General features: G+C 43.9%; 1 protein-coding gene across 1 annotated transcript in view; it reads right to left on the bottom strand.

The window, feature by feature from the left end:
• The window catches only part of LOC123502794 (Down syndrome cell adhesion molecule-like protein Dscam2), a 144,202-nt gene that overhangs the window by 8,185 nt on the left and 123,517 nt on the right, over positions 1–12,500 (bottom strand). The window contains exons 11-15 of the mRNA XM_045252059.1: positions 10,743–10,986; positions 8,313–8,468; positions 3,235–3,397; positions 1,468–1,595; positions 477–647 (exon numbers count right to left, since the gene is read on the bottom strand). Coding sequence (XP_045107994.1) covers positions 478–647; positions 1,468–1,595; positions 3,235–3,397; positions 8,313–8,468; positions 10,743–10,986 — 861 coding nt within the window. The 3' untranslated portion in view covers position 477. The remainder of the gene's footprint in view (positions 1–476; positions 648–1,467; positions 1,596–3,234; positions 3,398–8,312; positions 8,469–10,742; positions 10,987–12,500) is intronic.

Raw genomic sequence — 12,500 nt, forward strand, 5'->3', positions numbered from 1 at the left:
TATGGAGGTCAGAAAATTAATGGCCACAGTCTTCACTGTTCTAATCCTTACATGAGTTTCTGAAGCTGCATAAAATCACCAAATAATAAGTAGAATGAATATGGAAACGCGTCCTCGTATTGTAGGGGTTCAAAACACGAGTAACAGCATCACGACCACTTTCAAAGACTACATAAATGATTACCAGGATTCTCAAGTGCGTATCTCATGCTAATAACGAAGACATCTCGTCAAAATATCATATAGTTACAGCTCTCCTACACAAAAAAACACCTTTAAAAACCCGTACCAATTCAACAAGAGCTTCGAACTGCAGTGGCGACAAGAACTATTTAAGACGACCCTATTTTTCTACATATAAGAGAGGGAATCTGGCCAAGGGTAACACAAACCACTTGATAAGAAGGCCCACTTAGATGACAGATCCCAAGCAGGTGAGAGAGCTACCTGACACTTCTCATTAAGCCTTCACTCACCTCACATTGTCCCCGAGTGTAGTAACGGGCCGGTACTGCCTCGGGACGCCCCCTCAGCCCTTCTCCAGGTGATGGTGGGCGTCGGGGAGCCAAGAGCGGCGCAGGACAGGACCAAGTCAGCGCCCACCACCACAGACACGTCCTCCGGCTCCTCCTTCCACGACGGCGCCACTGTAAAGAGAGGTGTGGATGTTAGATCTCTCTCTCTCTCTCTCTCTCTCTCTCTCTCTCTCTCTCTCTCTCTCTCTCTCTGTCTCTGTCTCTGTCTCTGTCTCTCTCTCTCTCTCTCTCTCTCTGTCTCTCTCTCTCTCTCTCTCTCTCTCTCTCTCTCTCTCTATCTTTGTCTTTGTCTTTCTCTCTCTCTCTCTCTCTCTGGATTTCAATTCTATATATTTCTTGACTCTCTCTCTCTCTCTCTCTCTCTCTCTCTCTCCACTTTCTTTTATTCTCTTGTTCCCTTTCTCTTTCCTTTATCCGTTCCTCTTCACCCTTCCGTTTACTGAAAGCCATATTCGCGACTCATTTTCTTTCTCTTTCTCTCTCTCTCTCTCTCTCTCAAATGCCTCTGTGCTCCACCTCCATTCTTTCAAAAGGCTTTATTTAAGTTTACACGAGTTTCTTAAGGTGTTTTTACGGTTCTAGAGGCAGAGTGATAAGATTTCTACACTATTTACTGGAGAAATGCGCTTGAAAACCCCGCTAGTCATCTCTGTGGCCTTGAAAATAGTCGTGGTGAGAGCAAAGCGTTTCTGAATATGGATCTCTCTCTCTCTCTCTCTCTCTCTCTCTCTCTCTCTCTCTCTCTCTCTCTCTCTCTCTCTCTCTCTCGATGGTAATTTCTGGTCATATCTAACTTAACCTAACCTAACCTAACCTAGCTTAAACTAAACTAACTAAACGTAACCTAACCTAACTTAACCTAAACCAACCTAACATAACCCAACCCAACCCAACCCAACCTAACCTAACGTGGCCAAGAAGAGAGCCTCACCCTTGACCACCAGGTTGACAGTCTGGGCGTCGGAGGCTACAGCGTTGGTGGCGGTGCAGGTGTACGAGCCGCCATCCTCCTGGCGAAGCGACGGGAACAGTAACACGCTGCTTACTTCGTCCAGGTACCTGAGGAGGAGGAGGAGGAGGAGGAGGAGGAGGAGGAGGAGGAGGAGGAGGAGGAGAAAAGATTGAATGAATAAGAGAGGGAAAGGACAGGGAAGGGTAAAGAGTAAGGCATGATTCGTTATTCTCAAAGTGTACTAACGCAGATTCTCTCTCTCTCTCTCTCTCTCTCTCTCTCTCTCTCTCTCTCTCTCTCTCTGTGTGTGTGTGTCTTTCCTATAAGAGACAAATGCGTTGTTAAAAATGCACCACCATTTAAAAGGCTGTCCGAGGATTGTATCTGGAGAGGCATCTAAAGTTTTGCAGTGAGCGGGAAAGCAGTGGAGTGCAGCGAGGCAGCCCAGCAACCTTTGTGTGCCGGGACCCTCTCTCCCACTCCCACTCCCTGGCCGGCCTGGCTCACTGGTACATTTACACTTGGCCCAAGACAATAGTTCGCCTACTTGTGCCACGTTCACCCTACCAATGACGTGAAGTCTTTCAGGAAGGAACACCAAGTCGTTTCTCTAATAATAGATCATTGTTTTGGCTGTACACTTAGGAAGCTGGAATGCTCACTGAACTTTCGTGTACTTTTGTTGTCCTTGGCCAAATTACCTTACTACATAAAGGAATGGAAAAAAAAAAATGAATCGGAAAAACACTACCTCGCGGCACATGATTCCTACCATTAATTCCCTCTATTTTATCCACCTCTAATGCAAGAATGAACCAATACTCACAACCTTTCAGGAGTCTTACAGGTAAGATCTGGAACTGTCTGCCTGCTTATGACTCGAACTTTCAAAAGACAGACACGTTTTTTTTTTCTTTATCTATACCATGTGGGATTTTCACGGGAATTTATGGGTTAAAGGGGGTACTTTTTGGGATACCTCCTATCTCAAAGCCCACCCGCTAGGAAATCATTGCCCCGAGTGAGGAAGCCCAACCTATACTCGGACCGTGGACAGGATTCGAACCCGTGCGCTTGGAGACCCTCGGACAACAAAGCACGCATGGTCCCACCGTACCACGGCGTTTCAAGATCATTCTCTAATTTCCGATAACTGGATAACCTTTTGAGTACACCCTTTGGAGACAGACACCTTCAATGGGCAGTGTTCATAACCTCTTCAGTACCATGACGTGTTTTCATATTCATTCTGGTTACAATTTGGTGATTTTATACAGCTTCAGAAACTTGTGTGGGGGTTAGAATAGTGAAGACTCAGACATTAATCTTCTGACCTCCATACACCCATCGTAATGTATTGTCTAATCATGCCCAAAACTCGTGGTAAAAATGCGTTCCAGTACTGAAGAGGTTAAGCCTTTCATATCTTTGGTTGGTATTTAGCTTTTCTCCAGACCTACGTGACACAGTACATCTTGAGACAGTACATCTCAACCCCCCTCTCTCTCTCTCTCTCTCTCTCTTCCCGCGTGATGCAAGCAGGGTATAAAAATCTCCCTTTCCCTCAAGACTAACTTAATAAGACTCACAGAACATTTTTTCCTCACACATTTACACAAGACACGCAACCCTTCCTCTCTCGCCTGCCAGACTAACTTGATGGGACAGACAGTATACACTCAATCTCTCTCTCTTGCCACACGATACAAGCAGGACATGCAGACTTGCCTCTCTCTCCAGACTTACTTGATGGAAATCGGGGAGGTGGAGGAGATGGGACGGCCGTCGTGCGTCCAGCTGAAGGAGAGAGGCAGGTCCCCGCGCTCCACCACACACATGATCCTGGCGCGGGACTTGGCGGGGAAGCCTGAGCCCAGGGAGATCATCCGCTCGTCGATTTTCGGGGGAACTGTTGCAGCGAGGAGACGTGAAGGTGAAGGTGAAGGTGAAGGTGAAGGAGGTGGTGGTGGTGGGAAAGAAAAACGGAAAACATTTATTAATAAGGTAATGACGGTCAGTAGTAATGGCAGTACATATGATAGGGAGAAATCAGTACGTGTACATGATTGTCACTGGTAATGGTGAAGGAAAAAAAGCATTCATGGGTAAAGATGGTTAACAGTAACGAGTAACCGTAATAATATTGTGATGTGGAAAAAAAGAAAAAAAGATACAAGTTGACATGATTAGTGTTGACAGAAATATTATATATATATATATATATATATATATATATATATATATATATATATATATATATATATATATATATATATCGAAGTAAATTCTAGAGGAAAAAGAGAAGGGAGAACAGTAACTGGTGTACCAATAGCATCTGAAGTAATTGTAATAATGATAAGAGAAACAAAACATGGAAGGAAAATCGAGGAACAAAAAGTGTTGGTGAAAGAGAAACAAAATAGTTGTAAGTTTCAAAAGTGAATAGTTATCACACTCTTGTCGCCGCGCCCTGCTGATCTACGTACATGTCACGCCGCGCCCTGCCGCCGCCCCGCCCTGCCGCCGCCTGCAGCACTCTGCCGCCACCTGCCAGAGTCTGATGGCCTACACACTGTGCCCTGCTACGGCCGGCACTGGTGTGATGGCCTGCGCGCCGTGCCCTGCCGTGCTTGAGGGCTCGGAGTGGCTCTCCTAATGCTTACACAGTTTCTTCACTTTGTCACTGTTTGGTCACATTATTAGTTGAAATATTGACCAAGCTAATTTTCTAAAATATCAACAGGAAAGCTAGAGATATAGAAATGTTGTCAGAATTGTTTTGGCGAAGCATAATGCACGAGTATGTGCCGTCCATTATTGACACAATCGCGGCACGTCACCAGTGCAGACACAGACAGTCACATGTAGAGGCTGTCATGCATATCGCAAGTTCTCTTTCCACATTGATTTTCTGAAGGGTTTATATTTCTAATTATAATTGTTTTCATGCTGAACTTAGGAATAAGTTATTAGCAATGTGAGTGAGGGAGTGCACCAGTGACCTGCTGTCCTGCCCTAACAAGGCACAAGACAGACGCAGCTCTCAGATCAACTCGGTCCGCGGCAAATATAACCTTGCAACTCCCTGCCTGCTGCTGCACTTCCTCCTGCCTTTGACTTAACCCCTTCAGTATTGGGACGCATTTTTATCTTGAGTTTTGTATACGATAAGACCATTTTATTGACATTAGAAAGCGTCTGTGGAGGTCAGAAGATTAATAGCAACAATCTTCACTATTTTAACCCCCACATGAGGTTCTGAAGCTGTGTAAAATCATCAAACAGTAAGCAGAATGAATATGAAAATATGTTAGGGTACTGAAGGGGCTAAAACGTTTTCTTAGATGGGCCATATCAAAACCTTCTCACAATTACGGATAGTCCTTTCTGGCGTACTTTTCAACAAGTGGCACCTTCAGTGGATCTTTTGTTTCACTACTTCGGGTTGTACAGGCCAGAATCGTGCACTGTGATGTACTGTACACAAAGTCAAACCCTCACAGTACTCGGCTTGTCCTCAGCTTCATAAAATAGTTTGGTGCTTTGAGTCTAACCATTCTCGAAGATGTCAGTGAGGCCAAGAAGTAATTGAGTGAAGTATATTAGTCCATTAACCTTAATTCCTGCTCACTGAAATTGGCGGCGGTTCTTAAAATGCAGTGCGTTAAAGTGGCGCTGTCAGTGAAGCCGTTCAGAACGTGGCCGACCGTTGTAACTGTGATTAATTGATGAAAAATATGACAAATTGAAAGGAGAGAGAGAGAGAGAGAGAGAGAGAGAGAGAGAGAGAGAGAGAGAGAGAGAGAGAGAGAGAGAGAGAGAGAGAGAGAGAACAAAGACAATTTCACTAACCAAGTTTCACATAAGATGAAAAAATAGATAAATAATTACACGAAAAATAAAACAGTCAAATGTAACACCACCAGTTTCCAGGATCACCAGTTTCCAGCACCACCAGTTTCCAGGACCACCAGTTTCAAGGACCATCAGTTTCCAGCACCACCAGTTTCCAGCACCACCAGTTTCCAGGACCACCAGTTTCCAGCACCACCCGTTTCCAGGACCACCAGTTTCCAGCACCACCAGTATCCAGCACCACCAGTTTCCAGGACCACCAGTTTCCAGCACCACCAGTTTCCAGCACCACCAGTTTCCAGGACCACCAGTTTCCAGCACCACCAGTTTCCAGGACCACCAGTTTCCAGGACCACCAGTTTCCAGCACCACCAGTTTCCAGGACCACCAGTTTCCAGGACCACCAGTTTCCAGCACCACCAGTTTCCATCACCACCAGTTTCCATCACCACCAGTTTCCAGCACCACCTGTTTCCAGCACCACCAGTTTCCAGTACCACCAGTTTCAGCACCACCAGTTTCCAGCACCACCAGTTTCCAGGACCACCAGTTTCCAGGACCACCAGTTTCCAGCACCACCAGTTTCCAGCACCACCAGAACCGCTTTCCCCTCCCACTATGACAATTTTCCAAGGCCACAGAGACAACTAGACGGATTTTCAAGACAGTTTCTCCTTTTAATGCACTAGAAATGTTGCCAATCCATCAGCAGAACCACAGAAATACCTTTAAAAACACGAGAAGTGATATTACCTAGCGCAATAACTAGGGAAAAAAAGATATCTTACGTGTATCTTATGTAGGCGTAGGAAAATATAACAAGAAAAGAAGAAAGGAAAGGGGAAAAAAGAAATGAAAAGAGGAAAAGAAATAAAAGGAAGTGAGAAAGAAAATGAGAGAAAAGAGAGTTTTTTTTTTTATAGTGAGACAGCAAAGCGTTTCAGATTACAGGCCTTAACAGAATAAGTTTTCAAATTTTACGAGACAGGAATAAGAAAGATCCAACATAAGCAGCAGAGACACGTTCACTTGCCAACCCTCACATAATCAGAGAGAGAGAGAGAGAGAGAGAGAGAAAAAAAAAAGGAAAAACAAAAAAAATACATGATAAACAAGACTGGAAACATAACAGCATCAGATCTCAAGGCTCGCAAAATCTCACACGCTTTCCCTCTCTCCCTCTCCCTCTCCCTCTCTCGCCCTGCTGCCAGTGAGCAAGCCGTGTATCATCCACTCTCTCACTCTCTCTAATCCCAACTCTTCCTCTCTCGCGCTCCTAATCCTTTGCTAATTTGACGCACGGAGAGTCAAAGCGAATTAATCTGCGCCCCGAGTTTGCCTGGCAGTCTTGGCGGCGGCAGCGCTCGTTATCACCATCGAGACTTGTTGAGTGAAGGACTGCTGGTGGTGGTGGTGGTGGTTGCTGTGCTTGTACTGTTCAGTAATGCTTGTTATAACCGCGAGGCTTGGTGTTAGTAGTACTGCTGGTGGTTTAGCTGCTTATTAAGTTTGTAATGTTTGCTACTTTTGTTCTGTTACTACTGCTGCTACTATTACTACTACTACTACTGCTGCTACTACTACTACTACTACTACTACTAATGTTTTTTTTATCGTGTTCGTGGTCTTTTGCCGGTTACCTCTTACGTAAAAACTATTACTACTACTACTACTACTACTACTACTACTACTACTACTAAAATGTTTGCCGGTTTCCCTTCAGTACCAGGACGTGTTTCCATATTCATTCTGGTGACTATTTGGCGATTTTACACAGCTTCAGAAACTTATGTGGGGGATTACAATAGTGAAGACTATGGCCATTAATCTTCTAACCTCCATAGACCCTTCCTGATGTCAATAAAATAGTCTAATCATTCACAAAACTCAAGGTAAAAATGTGTCCCAATACTGAAGGGGTTAAATAAAAACTACTACTACTACTACTACTACTACTACTACTACTACTACTACTACTACTACAGTAATATATCTGCTTGCTTTATCATTTCACATTTTTCTTCCTTTCCCATTGACAGTTGCAGTGTTTTTTTGCTCCCTCATTCTATTCACCTTTCCTCTTCACCCAATCCCGTCCTTCACCCCTTCACCGTCCATCTTTCCTTCTTCACTTTCCTTTCTTTCTGTCCTTCTCTCTCTCTGTCTCTTTCTTTCTCTCCCCTTCCATCTTTCTCCTTTCTTTCTTTCGTTCTTCCTCTCTTCTCTCCTTTCACTGAGGCGTAAGAAAAGCAGACAGAGAAGCAACAATGGGTTCAGTATTTATAAGGTTAGATTTAAACAAGATGGGAAAGAATTGCCTGCGGAATAAAGGCCCAGATAGAGTGGAGTGGAGTCAGTAATTAGAGTGTTAGCGGTGAGTCATTAGTGAGTTCTAGAAGTTTGGACAAATTTATGGCTGGGGAAGAAGGTATGTAGGTGAGGCCTATGTCAGATCTACTCTTCTGCACGAGTCAGAAACATGGGCGCTAACAAAACAGACTGACATATTATTCTACGTTAACTGCGACCACAGGATGCTGAGATACATGGCAGGAGTAAGGTAGCGGAGATGTGTGGAGTTAAAGACCTCTCTGTTGAGCTGAGGAAAAGACTGAGAAGGGCAACGGGAGGGGTGTTGAGCGAGGTTCCAGCAGTGAGGAAGCGGAGATATGTGGAGTTAACATCTAAAGTACCATGACGCATTTTCCAATTCATTCTGGTTACTATTTGGTGATTTTGTACAGCTTCAGAACTCATGTGGGGGATTAGAATAGAGAAGACTATGGCCATTAAGAGAGAGAGAGAGAGAGAGAGAGAGAGAGAGAGAGAGAGAGAGAGAGAGAGAGAGAGAGAGAGAGAGAGAGAGAGAGAGAGAGAGAGAGAGAGAGAGAGAGAGAGAGAGAGAGAAAAGAGTAAAAAAAACGAATGAAAAAATCACCACCACCACCACCACCACCACTACCACTCACCCATCACGTTGACCTGCAAGTTGGCTCGGGCTGTGGTGTCTCCCGCTGCAGCCACGCAAGTGTAGTGGCCACCATCAGCCTCCCGGGACACTTCCTCCACTACCAGAGTTCCGTTAGCCAGCACCTCCTGCCGCTCAGACACCGGTAGTACCACGCCTGAGGGAAGCAAAATGGGAGATGACAGGGTGTGTGTGTGTGTGTGTGTGTGTGTGTGTGTGTGTGTGTGTGTGTGTGTGTGTGTGTGTGTGTGTGTGTGTGTGTGTGTGTGTGAACGAGTAAGAGTTATTTACGAAGAGGTGAAGAGTGAAAGGAAGGGAAGATAGAGTAAAGAGAGAGGACGAGGAGTGTGAGAGTGAGAAAGTGAGTGAGAGAGAGTAAGTGTGAGCTACCAAGAGGTGAGGTAGAGAATGAACTAAAAATCCCGTTTGGAGAGAGAGAGAGAGAGAGAGAGAGAGAGAGAGAGAGAGAGAGAGAGAGAGAGAGAGAGAGAGAGAGAGAGAGAGAGAGAGAGAGAGAGAGAGAGAGAGAGAGAGAGAGAGAGAGAGAGAGAGGAGAGGAGGAGGAGGAGGAGGAGGAGGAGGAGGAGGAGGAGGAGGAGGAGGAGGAGGAGGAGGAGGAGGAGGAGGAGGAGGAGGAGGAGGAGGAGGAGGAGGAGGAGGAGGAGGAGGTAAAAGTTATGAAGTAAGATGGCAAAGGTCTTGAAGTCTGAGAGGAACTCATGTTTAAGTGCAAGGTCATGTGAGAGAGAGAGAGAGAGAGAGAGAGAGAGAGAGAGAGAGAGAGAGAGAGAGAGAGAGAGAGAGAGAGAGAGAGAGAGAGAGAGAGAGAGAGAGATTTGTAGGAATATGTAAAAGATGAAAACAAAAAAACTATTGCCAATACTACTACTACTACTAACTACTACTACTACCACCACCACTACTACTACTACTACTACTACTACTACTACTACTACTACTACTACTACTACTACAACTACCACTACTACTACTACTACTAGTACTACTACTGCTACTACTACTACCACCACCACCACCACCACCACCACCATCACCACCACCACTACTACTACTACTACTACTACTACTACTTATTAAACTGACAATAACCTAATAGATTAAATAAAAACAGGAAGATATAAAGACAAAATAAAAAGCTTCTCTCTCTCTCTCTCTCTCTCTCTCTCTCTCTCTCTCTCTCTCTGTCATCTAATCTTTTTTTCTTTATCTTTACTCTTCTCTTCTCTTCTCTTCCACACATTTAACCAACCATCTCGTATCTCTTCTCTTCTTCTCTCTTTCTTCCTCTTTCTTCACACAGACAACTAACCCTTCTTTATTTCACTCTCTGCTCTCTCTTCTTCCCATCTTCCCTTCTTCTATCTACCATTTTGCCTCTTTTCTTCTCTCTTCTGTAACTAAATAGCTTTTTTTTTTATTTTTTTTTGTCTATGTTTTTCTCTTCCTTCTTTCTTCATATAACTAAAGATCTCACACTTCTATTTCCTCCTTCACTGTTTGTTTAATCTTTACTCTTCGTTCGTCCTTAATTTTCCCACATTAGCCTCTCTCATGTTCCTTTTTTTTTCTAACTTTTTTTTTTCTTCCTCAGTAATCCACATAACCTGCTTTATTTTTTTTGTTCTCTCTTCCTTCTTTCTCCTCACGTAACTCTCTCATCTTTCTTTCTCTATCTTCCTTCTACTTCCTGTCTGTCCTTCCTTCATGGCTAATTCTTCCTTAATTCTTGCTCTATTTACTCTTTCTTGCTCTTATCTTATTCTTCCTACTCCATTTCTTGTATAAAACTGACTCAATACTCCTCTTTCTATCTCTTTTCTCTTTCACATAACTAAGTATCTGCCTTAATTTTTGTTCCATCTACTTTTACTTACTTGTATCTCATTTTTCTCTCTTCTCTTTCCTGTACACAAATGAGGCTATCACACTCTTTCTATCGTGTTTCCTTTCCAATTGTCTTTCTATAGTTTTCTTCTCCACATAGCCTACGTAATTCTTTCTTTTTTCCTATCCTATCTGGTCTTATCTTACTTGCATCTTACTCTCCCCACTCCATTTCTTGTATAAAACTTACTCCAAACTCCTTTTCCTATCTCTTTTTCCTTTCCACAGCGCAGTAACTCTTCCTCAATTCTTGTTGTATTTACACTTATTTCAGCATTTCTTACTCTCCCGCCTCCCTTTCCTGTGCACAATTGACTTCATCACACTCTTCTTAATTCCTATCGCTGTTCCTTCCTCACGCCTCTTTCTATCCCTTTTCCTTTCCGCAACTAAGTAACTCTGACTTAGTTCTTATTCTATCTACTCTTACTTACTCATAACTTACTCTCGCACTTCCCTTTCCTGTGCACAATTGAGTCCATCACACTCTTTCTATCGCTGTTCCATTACTCCTCCTCGCACTCACCGTTCTTCTCCCAGTAAATGGAGTCTATCGGGAAGCCAGCCACGATGCAGTCAAAGTGTGCTGTCCTGCCCGCCACCACGCTCACAGGGGCCATGGGGCGGATGGTCGGGGGGCCGCGAACATTTAGCCGCCCTGTGTGCTCCACCCGTCCCGCCCTGTTGGTGGCCACGCAGCCCCACACTCCGCCATCCTCCACCCGTACTCCAGTGATGTTCAGGCGGCTCTCCACCCGATCGCCGTCCACCTGCAGGATGAAATGTGGAGGTGAGTGATTCAGTAAGTGGTGAGTCGGTGGCTGTGTAAGGGTGAAAGTTTGTGGCGAGATTTTACTCTGACAATTCCCAAAGAAGCGCCAGAACATTATGAAAATGGAGATAATTGCTTTGGTTAGTCTTTCTGGCTCTTGTTTAGGGATTGGCACCTCAGTGGGCCATTTCTTATACACATATACGATCAATACAGTGGATTAGCATAGCGAGGGTTCGTCTCGTATCCTGAAACACTTCCGCACCGCAAAAGAGCTCGTTTTTTTTTTTTTTTTTATTTATACCATGTGAGCTTTTCACGGGAATTTATGGGCTAAAGGATACTTTTTGGTGTACCTCCTATCTCAAAGCCCACCCGCTAGGAAACCCTTCCCCCGAGTGAGGAAGCCCAACCTACACTCGGACCGTGAACAGGATTCGAACCCGTGCGCTTGGAGACCCCTCGGACCCCAAAGCACGCATGGTTTTTAATAGTGTTTCTGTAATTCTAGTGACATGTTAACACGTTTCCTGCATTATCAACAGGACAAATACTCTTTTAGAACTCGGCTGCTCGTCTCTGTGGTCTTTGAAAACGGTCACGGTGAGAGAGGAAAGCGTTTCTTAACATTTTGCTTTGTCCCAACCAACGCCACATGCTGACTCAGAAGAAAACAATGATAGAGAAGTGTATTGCGAGCACAGCAGCAAACTGAAGGGGGTAAACTTCACCTGTACCTAAACGGCGCTTGTATCAGTAACCCCTTCAGTACTAGGGCGCTTTCTTACCATGAGTTTTGGGGTGTCATCAGAAGATTTTATTGACATTAGGAAGGGTCTGTGGAGGTGGGAAGATTAATGGCCAGAGTCTTAACTATTGTAATTCCCACATGTTTCTGAAGCTGCATGAAATCGTGAAATAGTAAGCAGAATGAAAAGAGGTTAAAAGGTAAAACATTTTTGGAATACCTTCACACACACATACACACACACACACAAAGACACACACACACACACACACACACACACACACACACACACAAAAAAATAAATAAAAAAGTAAATAGAATAGAAAAATACATAAATGAAATAAATAAATATAAATAAATAAAAAATAAATAAATAAACATGTCTTTGATAATGTGTATACAATCTCTTCCGTAGCATTTGAATCTGTATGAGTGAAATATTTGAAAAGTAAGAGTGTTTTGTGTATTTCAAATTATCTTTCTGTTTGAGTGAGGAAGTGGTGTTAGCAAAGTGTGCGCGTAGCTTTAAAGAAAAATTGGATAAATTCAGATATGGAGACGGGGCCACACGAGCGTAGACCCCAGGCCCTGTAAAACTACAACTCACACACACACACACACACACACACACACACACACACACACACATTAAACTTCAGTACCATGCAGCGTTTTCATATTCATTCTAGTTACTATTTGCCAATTTTATACAGCTTCAGAAACTTATGTGGGGAATGAAAATAGTAAACAGTCTGGCCATTAAC

Source organism: Portunus trituberculatus, chromosome 12 (assembly GCF_017591435.1).
Source record: "Portunus trituberculatus isolate SZX2019 chromosome 12, ASM1759143v1, whole genome shotgun sequence".
Classification (NCBI taxonomy): Eukaryota; Metazoa; Arthropoda; class Malacostraca; order Decapoda; family Portunidae; genus Portunus; species Portunus trituberculatus.